Source organism: Netta rufina (assembly GCF_964035555.1).
Source record: "Netta rufina genome assembly, chromosome: 6".
In the NCBI taxonomy this organism is placed as follows: domain Eukaryota; kingdom Metazoa; phylum Chordata; class Aves; order Anseriformes; family Anatidae; genus Netta; species Netta rufina.
In genome coordinates, this window is record NC_140129.1 from 9,902,053 (window position 1) to 9,920,113 (window position 18,061).

Below are 18,061 nucleotides of genomic sequence, written 5' to 3' on the forward strand. Positions count from 1 at the left end.
CATTTCACCTGTAAGCCAAAAATGCCTCTCTGCTGGTGGAACCAGTGTTGGGCCTTGTCAGCTCCCAGGCTCTGCCTCAAACCTAAAGCTTTAAGAGCTGGAAGCTGCACTAACCATTTCCACCACAGTGGGAAGTTGTGAGACCTGAAAGACCGAGAGGAATCCCAAAGAAGAGCGAGCAGAAGGGCAGAGGTGCTGCCCCCGATCCTGCCCCCTTGTAGGACCATCAGCTGTGGCAGCTGGGAGCTCGTAAAAGCCAGGTCTAACAATTCAGACTTCCAGCTAAATATAATTATGGTTTCTGCCCAAATATTTGACCTTCATCCTCACTATGGAGGATAACAAGCACGCCACCTCAAACATACAGTGATCCTGCCTTTACCTTCCAGGCAACCCTACAAGACTGAAGTCCGGTGGGAGGTGAAGTGATGCTTCTTACGGAGAATTTTCCTTGCACGGGTGTCCCAAGCTTGACTTCTCATTTTGTTTTTAAAGTTTCTCCGAACCCCAGAGCTTTGTTTTTCTCTTTGGTAACTCCCGAGAGCCCGGAGCAGGGAGTACGAACAGGCAGACATTCCCCTTTGGCATGCCGATGGTGCTAGCACGAGTTATCTGTGTTTAAGGGGTCAGCATTCTTGGTCTCCTCGCTCAACATTTTGAGCCAAAGACTGGGAAGAGAAGGAAGGGAAGAGACCCGCAGCTAATGAGGAATTTACATACAAACACTGTCAGCTTTGGAGAAACATTTGCTTATGCATTTGCCTGGAAACTCATCTTGGGGAGATAATTCAAGCATGTGACCAGGAGCTGGGCAGTCTTGTTGACACAGCCCCTTTCCCCCATACATGAGGGGAATGTTTACTTTGCAGAACGCTGCGGCGAACACTGCGTACGCTTCCACAACGTCAGAGACAATTAAGGAGTAGCATCCTACTTCATAAATTACATTTCCATGTAGTCACAAAGGGCTGGCTGCTAAAAATACAGCCTAAACAATAACTCCGCTCCATCAGAAGCTTCCATGGATTGCCAAAGTAAATCTTACGGTACAGAATCGATCCTAAAACGGCTGTAAAGAAGGGGGATATCCTGCAACAATTGCCACAGATCCTAGTAGGGGCTGAGAGGCATCTATTCCTTTAGCAAATGTTTTGGCTTCTCAAACCCCAAGGTATGGGGGGGAACGCTGTGGCATTCGCGAGTTAGTGGGGAGGCTGTAAGGTGTCTTTTCCTCTCCCACCTGCTCAAGTAATTCATGCATGCTACTCGTACAGACCTTGCAGATGAGCTCTTCAGCAGCTCGCTCCTGGTGCTGCCCCCGGCGCGATGCTGTGCCCCTCGCGTACCAAGCTGCAGCTTCGGCCACAAGCTGGGCTCTGCTTTAAGGCTCCAGGCTCGTGGTAGGAGGGACGGTGCTCGAGGCACCTCCTTCAATTTAAACAAACCCCCTCCACGTGGAAACGCTGGAGAATTTCAAGGCGGCTTCGGAGGCGACATTGAGGAGAAACTTAGTTGACAACTAATCAGCTCTGTAGGGCCCTGTAAAAACATTCCTGGAAGCAGCAGAGCCTGCAGAACGGGAAGGTCGCTGGTCAGGAGCATAAAGCCATCCCGAGCTATCAGTTTGTATACAGAGGGCATACCACTTTCACAGCTGCTCAGCAATACGTGCCCTGCCCCATTTTCCTCTGCTGATAAAGCACGGCGGGGAGGAAAGCACAACTCCTGCACAGGAGCTGGCTGGCAGCCCCACAACTTCAAACCCCGAGCGCTTTTCTATAGGCTGCGTGCTTGGCAGAGCACCAAGGCGGTATCAGCTCACCACATGTAGGTCACATCTTCAATTAGCGCTTCCTCCCTAAACGGCTCGAGGCAGAAAGTGACTGCTCCCACCAGGGAAGAATTTGGATGTCACTCCACAGCTGTAATCTCGGGGAACAAACCCATGAGCTTCGTACACCCCGCGTGTTTCTGCTCTCATGTGCTTGAGCTCAATTCATGTAAAATAGTTCGGAGGAGTCGACGCTGACCTTGGAAACAGCTGGGTCATTCACTCAAGTAAACTGATCAGAATTGTTGAGTCCAGCAATGATGCCCAGAAGGAAAAACACAACAAAACCCAGCTAACTGACAGCAACACCAAGTCCTGGAGTCTCACCAGAAACGCATGAAAAGCTTCCCAGTGCCATCTCCTGAAATACTCATTCGCATGAAGCTGCATTCAGTGCTCTCCTCCACTTCCTTTCCCTAAATACTTTTTTTTTTTTAATATATATAAAAGAGAAACTTCTCTTTTCAAGCAAGCACACTGACCCTTTTCAGTTCTCCCTATTAGACCAGCAGCATTTTGCAATGACTTAACCACATGTAAAATGTAGATAAAACTGAACCTCAAAGGAACAGAAGCAGAACGGTGAGTTCCAGAGTACTTTAAATAATGCATTTCTGCTTGATTTTAAACGAGCATTTGTATTAAGCCACGCCAAGTTCACTGCAGACTTTAGAGGGCTTAAGAGCAATCTGGGCAGAAGAGGGTACCAAAAGGAGATAAGAGCTTGTAAAACCCGTCCCACAGTAGGTCTGGAGTTAAGCGCTCCTCAAACAGTCTTGACATCTTAACTTAAAAACACACATCTGGCATTCCACATTTCTTTTTTTGGAGGGAAAAACTGCATGCCTGCTATAATACAGGCAGCAGGATTATTATGCGGGTAGTGCTAATGACTTGGTTGCACGCAAAACTTGGTAATTTTGGCTTAAACCATATATGAAGTGAGAGATGGGAAATAAGTTGCAATCTTAACGGCTCTGCATTGTCTCTAGCTTAATACCTCACTGCGATGCTACGAATGGAGAGTTGAACTGCATTTTGGTGCTCCACTGCTGCTTCTTCCCCGTGAAAATGAAGTTGCAAGCAGAGCGCATTTCTCACCACGGCTGATCCGCTGGCACAAAGAGGTGGCAGAAAGACTTTCAGCGAGGAAGCAGGCACGCAAAAATGAGTCCAGCCGCTGGTAGACATCAGCAAAAATCAAACGCGTTTGTCTTGAGCACGCTCCTGGAGAAAGTAAGCACAATAACCAAGCTGGGAGGCTGCAATAAACAGCAGTATTTCAGGCGCTGCTTCACAGCATAAACATGGGTTGGGGAGGGCTCCAGGGCTGGGTGAGTGCCAACATCTTCTTGAACGTGGACATAAACAGTTTTTGTTCCTGACTGGTACAAATATTTAAAATAAGAACTGATATTCAGAGACTGCTACAAGCAAATGTTATCAGTGATGACCAGAATGGGGTACCCACAGAACTCCAAATTTCACCTGGATACGAGTCAGCAAGTCTGTGATCTGCACCTTTAGGAGGTTAAAATTGCCGGTACAAACCTCAGCAGCTGCTTAGAGCAGTGTCCATAAACTACCAGTTGAGAAGAAAAGACCCTGAAATTTTTAAAATAAAGGTTCTGATACTGCTTTAGGAAGACTGAAAATACTGCAGACCAAGCAAAGCACATGGCGGGGTACACAAAGAACATTACACGGCTAAAATAGATGATGAGTATCAAATGAGAGAGCACAGGAGGGAGGGAAAATAAGATGCTAGTGAAAAATAAGTCTGGAAGGGAAAAAAGGCTCAATAAAAGTACAGGAGATAAGTGCCTATGACACCCAAGCTTTAATAGCCATACTCCAGTTCCTGTATACAAACTGTTATTCCTTAGGATTAGCTCAGGAACGAAAGAAACTTGTTGTTCATCTTTCCTATTTATCAAGTGTCTGTTTTATATCTGTTTGAACAAAACAAAGCCAGCCACTGCTACAGCCAGTTACACAGTGTTACTCCTGCAGCAAAGGCAGAAACAGCTCAACACCAACAAAGATCAAATTTAAGTCCAGTAAATCATTAGGAGAAGAAAATCCACGTGATTATTTTTTAAAATAGCATCCTCCAATAGGTCATAGTGAACCTACAGATACCAATTTTATTTATTATTCCTCTCTCAACTGAATGCCACGGGTTAACTGTGCTGAGCCAGGTGGAGGCTTTTTCATTTGTAAAGATGTCGCTCCATCTAACTGGGAAGCAGAGCTCACCCACAGAAGGCACAGCCCCAGGACAGCAATTGAATCTCTGGATTTCCTGCATGAGGAGCCCTCAGAGAGCCAGGCCAAAAGAAGGCAGGGCTACAGCCGAGGCAGGAAAAGTGTTTTCAGAAAAGGTTTTTACTCATCGCATCGCATGGAGCTGGCCACACCAAGTACAAGACGCCCAGACCGACTGTATCAGTACTCCGAGGTGGTGCAAGACTGGAGTTAGATCATGTGAACTGCTGGTACTTGAGAATCACACTCGTGTGGGGCCCTCGCGTTGTGCAATAGGTCAGGACAATTTGTCTCACTACGTTTCAGTGGGATGTTTTTGGAGAGCTTCGTGCCAAGAGCAAGGCAGTGAAGCTGCACAGGTCTCTGCCATCAGTTCGGAGTGATTCAGAACTTCACTGTGCTTCAGTTCCTGGCCCAGAGAACAGAGATTACACATCCCTCTGGAGGAAAACCAACGCACGAGGGAGCAGTTTGAAACCTTCACACAACATTACCCAAGTTTTACGCCAGCAGAACAACCGAGAAACTCCAAGAAAAGATTAATCTTCTGCACAGTTAAGTCGTTTGTACTGAGTGGGCATACGGGAGAGCACGCGGGAAGGAAACATCGCTCTTGTTTGGAATTTAGCTTTCAGAAGCAACTTGTGCAATATAGCAGCTCTCTGCGAGTGCAGAGGGTTATTGCTCGAGCAATAGCCCATGAACTGCAATGCAGAAGTGCTGACAGCAGGAGAAGAGGTATGAGAGAGAGTGTAATTCGGTCAGTATATCACACACTTGCCAAGTCCGAAAGACAAGTGTCATGATACAGACTTGTCTCTACTTTTATTAAAAAAACAAAACAAAACAAAAAGCAAATCATACTAAACACCAACAGCAGAGCAGTGCAAATTCTTGGAAAAAAATAGGAATAAGTGCTTTTTTTAATAAATAAACAGATTCAGTCCTCTTGAAATAAAAGAACGTTCCAATTTCCCATTATGCAGTGAGGCAAGTCTTCAGGTCAGCATCTCATCGAGAAGGTCAGAGGAGTCCTGGCGATGAATTACTCCCTACAGTAAGGCCAAGAATGAACTTCCAGCTTGTTCAAGCTGTCCTGAAACCCACAAGAGGGAGTAGCTATCAAACAAAGCAAACGTTCTGTTTCTACAGAGACAGTACTTCACTCACACAAAGCTGGATCCCCGGATTTCCAGCATGTGTTTAGTTACCTGAAAATTCAGTCAGGATGAAGATTATTTGCACTTTTTAAACTGACCTCAGGATGACAGAGAGGATAAGAGACCACAGTAGAAAGTATATGCCTCTGTATTCCTACTGAGGACATGGTAATTCAGCCTTCCTTAAATTATTACCCCTAACAAAGGCATTTCAACCACTTATGCAAAGAATAATAATAAAAAAAGCTGAAGCAAACCAGCAAAGGTGGCAGAAGAAAAGGGATGTTTAGTTTGTATTAAGCTTCTGTGCCCTCCCCCCCCTCCCCAGAAATGCAAATCCTACCTCATTTCATTTTGCCAGTAATTTATTTTTGGTATCCTCATTCTCAGCTTCAGTGCTTTCGAAGAGCTCTAACAAAACCTAGGCTTTTTTTTTCTTTAAATACCAGCCATCCAAAAGGTATCGGCATCTGCACTCAGCACTTGACTACAGCAGGAAAAAAACCACACACAGCATATTAGGAGGTCCTGCACACGCTCATGGCTCCAACAGGGGCTCCCTGAGAGCTCAGACAGCCCCTTGTGCTTCTCCTGCTTTTTAATCCAGCTGTCATGGTTGCAGAGTTGCTCAGAGCCACAGATGCACAAAACACACCTGGTTTACAGGCATGTCTCAGGGTACAAGCTTTGCCAGTGTATTGAGAAATATTAATGTCAAGTATTATTAATGAGCACGAGGCAGCTTGCTACTAGAGCTGGAGTAGGCTTTTAGGTTATGCAACAAAAAAACAGTGAAGTTATACACGGTTATACAACTTCCATTTGTTTTCCTAGGTCTGACAAGAGGTCAGGATTTTTCATGGGCAGTAACATCTCAGAAGAGATTCACAGCAATTTATCAAAGGCCTTAATGATGTCACATCACCTCACACAGCCAGTTAGTACAAGGGTTCAGTGTTTAAACCAAATAAAACATGGAGAGACCACCTCCAGGAGCCCTCCACATCACCAGAAGCAGTGATAATGTAGCAGGCAGTAATCACCCGTGGCTCCTGAGCACCAATTAAGCAGGGAACTAACGGAGCTCCTGGAAACCACGGCTGCTGCCTGCGAGGAAAAACATCTCCTTGCGGTCACTGAGAATTCCCCATGACCTTTCCCAAAAAAAAACAAACACAGATAAATCAGTTTGTCCCTGCTGAGCTCCCAATCAGGCTCTGCCCACCTGCTCCTCCCTGGCAGTCGCACGAGGATATTGCAGCCACGTCCTTTATGAAGCTCTCCTGTCTCCCACAAGCATGAGGATGAAAATCCATGCTCGTCCAGCCAGTTTAAAACAAAATAAGAGATCAATCAGTTGAGACTTAAGGGAGTAAATGGCAGACTTGTCCAGCAGCTCACAGCAAACACTGGCAAAGGAAGCAGCGCTACCTGACCATCTTAAATGATTCTTTGTGAGACCTAAGAATTGCTGCTAATCGTAATTGTGTAAAAACAGCATGAATAATTTTAAAGATAAATAAATTGGCTTACGGAGGGACTTGCTTGTCTTTCGTTAGGAGAGCACTTTAAATACAGTATACAGAATGTGCAGACATTGCCTGGATCTACAGAGCACAACTTGCTGGGAATGGAAGCGGTAAATATAGCACACAGCTTGGACATACTCCATCTACAAGTAACTGAGAAAGCCTATTTTCACCTCGCAAAAGCATTTAGCACCACTTTATGTCTAGCCAATGCTGAGGAACAGGCTTGTGAGCTATTTATACTCGGAGATAAAGGTGCCAAAAAAGGTTTTAAAAAACCTTGAGGTCATCAAGCCTCGGTCTATCTAGGAGATGCAGCGTTCCAGCTACACAGCCCATCCTTTGCTAGGAGCTGTGTGAAGGGGCAGAAGGAAGCGTACCAGGGAAGTGATGCTCAGTTTCTCTGAAAAAACACTTAAACAAGTGAATACGGAAGCCGGACGTGCTGTGTATTTGGCCAACACGTGAACGCATTCAGCTTATCCATTAGGTAACAGCAGGTTTAGGATTTCTACTAAATAAAACATGTGGAGCTGCACAATTTTACACCATCACGCAATTAATGAATAGTCAGCTCACAGCTGGTTAGCAGCACCACACAAAAAAAATCCCATCACTGCTCCAGTCGCACAAAGAAAAGGCTGCAGAATTATATGGTTATTAGCTTGGTAGGGCTTTTGTGATTCTGACAGCGTCAAGGTTATCTGAAAACAGCCTCGAACGTTCAGAGGACTCGTTCCAGTTGTGCTAACAGCTCTCCAACAAATGCCACAGTGAGCAGAGTCAGCTTCACTGCAAGCCTGTGGTACCGAGACGGGGAAAGCCATCTGGGTGTAACTGGTTGTGCACATCCCATAGTGTCTGCAGCAAGCCTGGGAAAAGCAAGGCAAGCTGTTAGTACACGGCAAGATTTATGACAGAGGTAAGGACAATGAGCAGTCCAGGTTTTGACAGATCTGCCATTATAGCCATGCTGCTGCAAGCAAAACGCTCAGAGGTGCTCACGGGGCTGAAAGAGCTCTCAGACCACCACGGGGTGACACTGCACCTGCAGAGACACGACAGCTACTGGCCTGGCAGCTACCGGGACAGGAGGAAACATGAGGCACCAGAACATCGATCCCAAAGGCATACTTGATAACCAGAAGTCAGAATGTCAAGTAATATTTTTAAGCCTGTCAAATACCCCATGCCCCAAATAAACCCCATGCCCTGTTCCCCAGCCAGCAGCTTCTTCCCAGGGCAGCTGGCAGGCACCCGGCTTATCACGGACACGGCTGCTTTGCAGGTGCATCGTGTTCATGCTTCACCTGGGAGATGCCACTTCTAAATGCCCTTACAGAGAGCCCAGCCACCTGAACGCCCACTGCAAAGGATGGAACACCTACACTACGAGCATGCTGTGCTGATGCTTCCGAGTCTACCTCTCCAGTTGCCACTTGGAAGCAGAAATTATTTCTCATGGCTTGGCCTCCCCTTACAGAAGATTTTCCCAGTAAAAACACGAGCAAGCCAACTAATTTTAAGAGACTGTCCCAAAATTCCCCTTAGTTTCCTTGCCAGGCTCAGGTTTAACACGTGTGGAGATAAAACACCCCGATCAAGTGTAATGCAATATCATTACAACCCTGTTGCAGTATTTACTCTCTGCAAAGATATCCATTTCTGCTCTCTTATTTATACAAAATCCTGTTAACTGTTCACATTTTGGGAGCACACAGAGACCAACTGAGATCACAACTCACCTGCATTGAGCCAAGAGGATCAAATCTTTCATTAAATGAGCGTATGAATCCATACCTCAAATGAGTAACCCTGCCAGTGCTGTCCTGTACTCCTGAACAATTCTTATCTCCTTCACAGCACTGACACTAAAAGGAAAACACATTGGTGAGCACCCCCTACCAGCTTCAGCTGGAACAGCCACACTTCCACATGCAACAAGTCCTCAGCACAGCTTCCTGGCCCCTCATTTGACATAACTGCTTACTAAGCAGCTCTGAAAATCTTGACTAGAGGTTTATCCTCTGCAGCACGCTGTAATTGTTACAGACAGTGCGCATCAAGTAGGACACTGGTACCGTACTGGATCAACAGTGCCCAAATCATCCAGCACCCCCATTAAAATCATTTCTTAGTCGATCCGGATGTTTGCCCTGCAGCACGTTTTTCATGCTGTTTGGGTGTTGTTCTGATAACAGTTTATCAATAGCAAAGCAGGTGACAGGCTTAGCATGCTGCTACCAGAATCCATCCCTCCTCTCACGGGGATTCACATGGTGTAGCTCCCAGCAAAGGAAGCAAGCCTTCTGCTGCAGTCGCAGTGAGACAACGTACTCCCATCTCCTCCCAAAACAACAAGCACACAGCTTACACCCTCGCTGTCTCTTCTGTGAGGACATTAAAGGACACACAAACCATTTAGCACCTTTCCCTCCTTAGGTAGCTTCTGTTAGCCCTGTAAATTTTAAGTATACTGCTGAGAGCATTGATCATCTGCCCCACATAAGACGCCATCTATTTGACCTTTTCAATCCTGCTATGATACCGCGTCTGACCCAACAGCCATCCCTCAGCACCACCAAGCCAGATGAAGGGTTTGCTTTCCCTTAATGATGTGCAGCATTGAACTTCTGCCATGCACTTACATCAATTCCGCTGGAGTGGAAAGAACTCTAAATAGGCCGATTAGCATCAACCCCATAAAAACCTCTGTCCCGAGGATCAATGAGGTGCACAGCTCAGCCCACGGAGGCAGCTGCAGAAGCTGGGGTGGCGAAGGCTGTGACTTTTACAAGAGGAATTCACACGTTTCTCCCCTGCTGAACCAGTGCCTGCTGCGCCATGCCCCGTTCACAGCTCGTGGGCAGGCACCTCTTGATCCGATCTCCTTAGGGCATTAGCACACACTGCCAGCAAGGCAGCTGCCACTCGCCCCGCTGCGTCCCGAGGGACGAGGAAAGCTCCATTCTTAACGAGGTGGATACGAGCGACAAGGGCCAGATGGCAGAGGCGTACTCACCATGTGCTTCTCTTTCAGCAGGAGACACGCTGCTCCACAGATCTGTTGCGTTAAAAAAGCGAAATCAATCTGACTTGGAGTGCTTACTGAGTCCAGGGGATACTCCTGGACAACAGACTGCCGCCCGCTTCTCCTTCGCTCAGCTCTCAAACCCAGCAGCAGAGGAACAACAGAAGGCTGCACATTGCTCCTGCCTCATCCACGAGCTATCCTGTAGGTTGGTAAGGAAACGATTGCTGTTCGTTCCCCTGCGGTATCTCAGAGAGACAAAAAAAAAAATTGGCCATCTTTTCATCACGTTCCTGCTGTGAAGTTTCCCCATGACAACCCAGCTGATTTGTGCAATGGTATTTCTGTATCTAACAAAAGGAACAAAAGATTGGGAACAAAAGAAAAATTGAGTAAGACAGGGGAAAAAAATCTACTGCTGGAAATATGACTGAATTGTTAGAAATGGAGTCCAACTTTTTAGAAAGAGCACAGGCTGCACACCCAGCACGTTCTTTGACTTGCACTAAATATAAGTACCTGGCAGACGGGGAAGAAATGAGAATAAGTACAGTTTATTGCGAGATTGAAGACCTGATCTCATTATGAGACTAATGAGGAGAAAACAAATTTAAGTGCTGACCTATAGTTCTAAAATTAGTTTGTTAAATGCATTTACTACGAACAAATGCCATTCAGATGACATGAAACTCAAAATAAGGCTCTAGAAAGCCGTGCATGTTTCCCATAGCACACACCACCCTCCAAAACTAGAGTTCTTCATGTCTAGAAGGTTTTGATGCTCTTCAGCTACATGCAGCTGGGGCCTGTACGGGCTCTTTTAGGTGCTGTTTATGCTACAACAACTGAAGTCCCCAACTTTGTAATGCCTCGGTGATATGAAGCGCAAGCACTGTGGCTCAGCTGAATCCAGCAGGACTGCCCACAGCCTTGAAACTAAAACCACATGTTCAACTGTCAGGAGAGGCAGAGGTCTGGTAAGTATAGCTTGAATATTATATCCCTGGTCCTCAAGAAGCACCAGAATTAACAGTATGCAACTGTGCTTTCTCTACTGCACAAGCTGGGTATAAAAATAGTCTTTCCTCCTTCAATCAGCCTTTCATTCTTCACGGTGACATTTAAACCTTTTATGCTACAGGGGTGTTTCATCCTGAATTCGGCGCAGTTCTTGCTCATTGTATCCCTCACGTGTTCACCAAAACCCTAAAAGAGCATCACATCAGGCTCACGCCGCTTGTACCTCTCAGACACCCCCAGTCCCAGCTCTCCAGGCAATGGTCCATCCACACATTACTGGGCTTTCTAAGAAACTGTCTCAAAGAGAAGACAAAATACAGTTAAACACAAGAGGCTTAACAATTCTTTATTTATGTTTAAAATGTACAGACTGATTCTCTTCTCATTACCACTGTCACCAATGAGTGCTCAGACCAGAAGCGATGAAGGTCGCTTTTAATACCTATACCTTGTAATACCTACACCTAGATTTTCAATCTCACGGACACAAATCATCAAGTCACTTATCTAAAACATTCGGAGAACACGGGATCTCTGCAACAGTCTCACTATTAAACCCTCAGTTACTGAAAGGAAGGAGCAGGGTGTTTGGCAAGCCCTGATGAGCTGAATCCACGCTGGAGAGGGGGGCACAGCCTGAGCTTCCCCTCTAAGGTCTCCAAGCTGAGCCTTAACTGCACGAACCAAGCAGGAACGTAGACAACTGCAGAGATGGCAGAGCAAAGCAGAGGTGGTTTGGGGAGACTTCGTAAAGAAGAGATTTTTAAGGATCTGACCCTTTTGATTTCCAATTCCCCACGAGTCAATAGGCTTTAAAATGTTCATGCTGCTCCACAGAACCTATGGACAAAGTGGTCTGAAGGAAGTGGTTATTTAGCTCGATCAACACAGAGATATTTATAGAATACTATATTTTAAGAAGGCCAGTGTCTTGATTTTTCCAAGCTTAACCTTAAACCACCACCACCACCAGTCTACATTAAAATTTGTTTTTAAAAATTACGTTTAAAGAAAATGCCCACTGTACCAATAGTTAAGCAGAGTCTAATAAAGTTTTGGTTATTAATTATTTTTCCATGTTTGTAACCGACACTCAGTTTGCTCACATACCTGAGTATTTAATATTCCAAACAGAAGTGGCTCACAAAAGCAACTAACATGCTAAAGTAATAAGTCTTTCTCTTACCCTGCTTAAGCAGAAGATAAGATCTGTAACTCTGGGAGCAGCAGCAGCAGCTCAGCCCTACAAAGGAAAATCTATACGGCCTAAATTCTTCATGAGCGCTTGATTTCATCTGAAAGAGTGGTTTTATTCTCAACTTCAGGGCTGGAAGCCACAAGAGCATTTATGCTGTAAAAAGCTGCTCAGAAGCACAGCAATGCATTCTTGCTTCCACTAGAAAAACCAGCACCTGCCTGAATTTCACTTTCTTTGCACAGAAATAAGGCTCTTGTGTACTAGGGAGCACAGCTCAACTGAACATGAGGGTCTGAAAGCATTTTTCAGCTCCTCTCCCCAACTCCTTCTGCAGATGGGCTCTCCAAGGCCACAGACCTCACCAGCCTCAGCAGTTTGCCTGGTTCTGGATGCGTGCAGACCTGGGAAGCTACAGAAAATCCTGTCACCTCCAGCAGTTAGCCTGTAGCTCTCAGTGCTTCCTCCTCTGGTCTGCATCACTCTGCTTACCCTTTCTGGGACGACTGCAACACCCTCTCCTTATCTATCCTGCCCCTAGATGGCAGTGGAAGGGAAGCATGCAGTAATCTATTTCAGAAATAAACCAATTAGTTTATCTGGATGACTTATTTGTTAACTTAGGATGGACCCCATCTTGAAATCCAACAGTTGCTAATGGTAAAATAACAACCAGAAGTGTAAACTGTAAGGAACAAGTTGAAGTTAGTTTAATTGATGATATAAGGAACCAGGAAGACACTGTAATTTATCAGTCCCCAAAAAACTGAGTGACTGTTTTGGGTGTTTTCCATTCCCTCATGCATATTTTTTTTTTGTGGTTAAAAAAATCTACAAATAAACATGTTATATTTTAATGAATAAAACATTAAATAACCCACACTTAACCCTACATTAAACTGAATAAATGCCTAAGTGACAGCGCCAAGACAGCTTTATGGTCTAGAATTTTAGCATCATCTTCTTGATAAGGTCATCCAGAGGAAGTTGTAAAAATACTCTCCCTCCCTCACTTACACGGGGTTTGTGGTGAGTAGGTAGGTGGTGATTACCTTTCCACTCCAAGGAGGAGCACTAACCAACAGCCTGCTCACAAGCCTGCCCCTCAGACCGAGATTACTCAGGTGCGAGCAAAAGGCCAGGACCTTGAGACCTGTACCAAGCCACAAAGAGAAGGAGCATCAACTCCTCCCACCGAGAAATCCCCAGCAGCTTCAGGAACCTACCCCAAGGCTGACAGCCAGGTTTCTTTTCTGCATCTGCTCAGTCCTAAGCACTGCTGCAAGCATCCAACTGCAACAGCATCTGCCTTGGTGACAACACAGATCTGGCAGCTGGAGATCCCACTAGCAACTGTCTAAGGCTTTCATTCCCTTCCACAGTACCATTTCAATTTATTACAGGTGCTTAGGTAACTCGTTTCTGCATTCAGACAGCTGGATTCAAGTACCCTCTATGTCAAATCTGCAGTCGAAGGAGAAGCAAGTGGAATACAAGTAGCAAAGACTGATGTGGAGTTACCTAATTCAGCATTCACTTCGGGCTGAAAAGTGTCAGCTGTTGGAAGTGCAAGCTGTCAGAAAAGATTTCCTCTGAAATCCTGCTTGGTAATGGTCATCTCAGTACGTGTGCCAGCAGTGCCTCTCTCATTTCCAGAAATCTGCCGAAAATCTGGATGTTCACGTTCGCAGAATCATTACTAATTTAAGCGGTTCCAACTGAGCAGCTAAAATTGAGTAATTCTTCTCAATTCCAATGCGGTAGTAAGAGGAAAATTATTTTTCCATGTGCTCAGATATTTACACAGCCTTACTTTTGGTATGGTAAGCTCTTTAGCTCTTTAAGGATTTATGTTCAAGCTATAGCAGAGGAAAAGGAAAATCTGCTGCACCGTACATTCCTGGTAAACCAACTGTGGCTGTGAATGCCACACTTCATATACTTAAACTCACTAAGAAGCAATTTTATAAATAAAATAAGCTGCAGCTAAAAAACAAAAACAAAAACCAGTTAATAAGACTGAACTAATGGTAACTCTAATCTCCAAGTGAATATTTTTTCTATTTTCTGTTCTGATTCAGAAAAGCACTTTGACTTTGTTGGAGGTAGTGTCAGGATGAGCCCATGCTGTGTTCCCTTGGTCATGTTTTGTCCTGTCCTTTAGGGGCTCACCATCACAGTTCTGCACCAATGCACTGAGTATCTGCTTTTCCAGAGGAACATCCCAATACCAGATGATAAACCACTATCATTATGGCTTTTGGAGAGGGAAAAAAAAAAAAAAGAAAAAGAATTAACTATAACATAACTTTCACAGATTATGAGCTGTTTCTTTCAGAAAATAGCTTCTTTGCAAGCAATCAGTGTCTCTCCCTCCCCCTCAGCCTGCCACCTCTTGGCCTTTCAGGCAAAATTTCAATGTTTTGCCAACTGATCGTGCCCTAACCAAAGAGCAGGTATCCACCTCATTTTAGTATTCAACCTTCATCTGCAGCCCAGCAGACTGAGCAAACCACAGCACCTCAAGTGCACTGTGAACACCATGAGATCACCAATCTGCTTTCCATTATGGACTGCCCCACGTCCAGATGGAGCTCATTAAAAACAGCAGTGTGGCAAAAGGCAAGCCATTCACATGAGAGCAGAGGGCTGCAGCTGTTGACCAACTCAGCCATCCCCAAATAACTCCCGTAACTCCAGCACGTAACACAAGCCTGCCTTATTTGTCCACCTCGGACTGCAGGAAACTCTCACCCTTCCTTTCCAAGAGGGAAAGGGTAAATCGAGCAGATCAGATTCAAGATGACGTAAGTAACTTGTCCTTGGTGACTTCAAAAATCCAAGCAGGGAGCAGGGTTGCTCAGTCCTGCCACGACAAGTCTCAAGCAGAGTCTCTTTGCTCGTCCGGAGCCACAGAAGACCGTAACACATGTAACGCATTCACTGTGAGGAGGGGAAAAAAAGCAAAGTGAAAGTTCAGTTTAATTTTAGAAACTGATTTCCACTTCCCTCCGTGAATCACGGGAAGCCTTGCCAAAGACGTGGGATCTGAAAGGCCCTTCCTTTTGTCCAGCACAAAGTCTTTGCTTTCATGAGAGGTAAAGCTGCTTCAACTCACTGCTATAAGATGTTTGGCGTTGAAAAGCCAAAAGCCATCACAAAAGGCAGCTTTGTATTAAGGACTGGACAGACTATACAGCTGCATTTACACAAATTAGGAGATTTTTTCTGAGTAATGTTTTTACACTCCAGAAATGCAACATTTATATGAGTAAATACAGCCAGCTTATTAACTTCTATCAAATTATCCTATACAATTATTAATTTTAATGCACTCCCTATGCAAACATTGTTATTTCTTCCAACTAGAAGCATTGATAAAACCTTTCCCTGAAAGCTGCCACTTTCTCTGTGAGGTTTTGTTTTTAATTACAGTTCTGCTAGAGCCTATTGCTCCTCACCAGCATAACTTGATCTTTACTTCTCCAACATGCAATTTGCTTTAATTATATGGCAAATACCGATAAGGCCATTAACATTAATTATGAGAGCCAGAGAGGTCTTTACATCAATTACCAGTACAAACCAAAGCTCTGAGCAATTTTTTCTTTTAAAATAAAAAAGAATTGACTTGATAACCTATCCTACCGAATTGCTCAGGACACTGGAGCCACTTCCTTGTGTACAGTCTCGTTGGGTGACAGCTGATTGCACGTGTCTGGGCTCTGCAGGGCCAGGAAACTGCTGTACTGGGGACCTGCAGCTGCAAGGACCACAAACTGGGAGGACAGAGGCTGGATCACGTCCAGGTTTTAGGCTCGGTTATTTCTAAGTCCTCCAGATTTCACAAAATTATCTCAGAGCTCTACCTTGAGAAATTAGTTTTGTTCCACCACACAATAATGTTAACAACGTAGCTTCCAGATGTCTCCAACGGCCCCGGAATAAGCCCTGAGCAACGTCTGAAGCGATGAGCATGGGTCCCTCCTCTCTTAGGTGTGTTTTTTTCAGCCCTCAGCTGTCATTTTCAAGCTCTTTTTGACAACACTGCAGCTTCAGATGGCTACTGATTGCAACAGGACCTTATAAAAGAAATTAGCTAAGCTTTCAGCCTTCCCACATGGGGAAAAACAACAACAAAACATGACTACGTCCACGGAGCAAAGCTCCAGATTAGAGTTTCACTCTTACTCAGTCTTTTACCAGAAGTAAACATGCACAGATTTCCTTCCAACTAGGGCTCGTTCAGAGACGTTCACCATTTGTTGTCAGCAACTGAGCTACGACCTTGCCCCTTTCCTTGCACACCCTTCCCACACCCAGCTTTGTCACCTCGAGAACAGGAGGCACGGATCAAGCTGATAGTTTTGCTCCTGCGCTTTACCAGGATGCTTTTACAGCTCTTCTTTTTCAAAGAGCTTTGAGACTACTGCTGAACAATCACTGCCTGCGCCCTCTACAACTAAATCAAGAGAAGAGCCAGGGTGCCAAAAGTCTTGGATGCAAGGAAGTGCCTCTGGTCCAAACACAGCGATAAAAGGTGCGCTACATACAGAAGCGGCCAGAACTACTGGGATTTATCTTGGCCTGCCCTGTCCACTCTTACAGCTCATTCATCAACTCATCAGTTCTACTGATTCTCTTCTCTGACGCAAGTATTTTAAATCATACAGTTGGAACTTGCCAAACCTTTGGGGACAGGACACGACAACCTCCTAAATGTGTACTAGGATTAAAAAAAATATTAAGAGGAGCAGGAAGCCTGCTAGGCACAAAGGCTCGTTTTCTGTAGATTTTTATTAGTAAATCAGTGTTGCTTCTAAATGTGGACCCTGCCCCCTGGAAGCATCGTAATACAACAGCCACCGCACCAAGGAGCTTGTATTTGCAGTAAGTAGGGCCAGTAGTGTTTGTTGTGCTTTACAGAGAGCTATTCCACCCAGTGCAATGGCTCTGTAATCGATTTTGGGTGCCAAAAGACCAGCACTAGATCAAAGCCATCCTAACGAGGAGACAGGAGGGGCTGGACGCATCAAGGTCAACCTTCCAGTTGATTCATCTCTGTAACGATGCCTCATGTGTTGTTTCTCACCTTATCAAGTGCAGGTAGGAAAGGCAGCTCAGCCTTTCTCATCGTGCTTCACCAAAGCCCAAAACACCCAAACTCTGAGCCAGCAGCTCTGCACGCCTGGAAGGCTTTCCTCTTTCCCTTCTACATGAACACAACTTAGTTTTCCTTTTCTTCCCTCCCCGAATCAGCATCTCAGTTGTAAAACGTGGCATTTGGACTGCCCCAGCAGCACAGATTTTCCCATGGTACTCTGCCAGGCTCACTTTGCTCTTGGTTTGAGTCACCATTCGAGCGGGTAGCTCGCTCTCCATTTCCATTCCGTCCTTACCCTTTCTCCTGGAATTTCCAACAGTGCTGTGCTAGAAAAAGTGAGCCATCTGCCTACAACAGGCCCTCGTAGTTCTCTGCACTTCTTGAAGCTGTAACAAAAAAAGACTACAACTTTTTGGTTTGATGAGCTTGGAATATTCCCCAACGCAGACAGCTGACACAGGCGCGAAACCGAGACAGCAGTTGCACAGCACATTGATTATCTTCTAAAAGCAGGAACACTGAAAAGCGTTCAAGCAAAACAAACGCTGAGCACTCTGACATCTAACTGCTGAAGCATGTGATGGCATTGCCATGATTTTCTCCCATGCCCCTGAACTAGCCCATTTCTAAAATAAGCACAGCTTGACTAACTAAAAAGGCTTCTAGGAAGCTATATTTTTTTTCTTTTTTATCTTGGGGTTTCATATTTATGTAGCATAATCCCACTGCGTAAGCAAGCAAACAGGATGAGGAGATAAACCACCACAGTGTAACTGCATCGCTGTGCTCACGCTGCCTCCAGCTTGCAGATTTTTTATTTCAGATAGGCCTTTATGGCACTAGCTTGATTTTATTTTTCATTTTAAAACAAGCCTGTAGCTGGCAATGGTCAGTACAATTTTCTGAGGGTGCCCGGCTCCAAT

At 45.2% G+C, this 18,061-nt stretch overlaps 1 protein-coding gene across 9 annotated transcripts in view; it reads right to left on the minus strand.

Moving 5' to 3' along the window:
- The window catches only part of LRRFIP1 (LRR binding FLII interacting protein 1), a 100,331-nt gene that overhangs the window by 68,727 nt on the left and 13,543 nt on the right, over positions 1-18,061 (minus strand). For 4 of the 9 annotated variants that reach the window (XM_084289227.1, XM_084289224.1, XM_084289223.1 and 1 more), the window contains exon 1: positions 8,534-8,555. The exons of 3 other annotated variants lie outside the window; for them this stretch is intronic. In XM_084289227.1, coding sequence (XP_084145353.1) covers positions 8,534-8,539 — 6 coding nt within the window. In that variant the 5' untranslated portion in view covers positions 8,540-8,555. Of the gene's footprint in view, positions 1-8,533; positions 8,556-9,436; positions 9,652-18,061 lie in introns of those variants that run through there. 2 more of the 9 variants (XM_084289220.1, XM_084289228.1) reach the window with 2 other exon arrangements.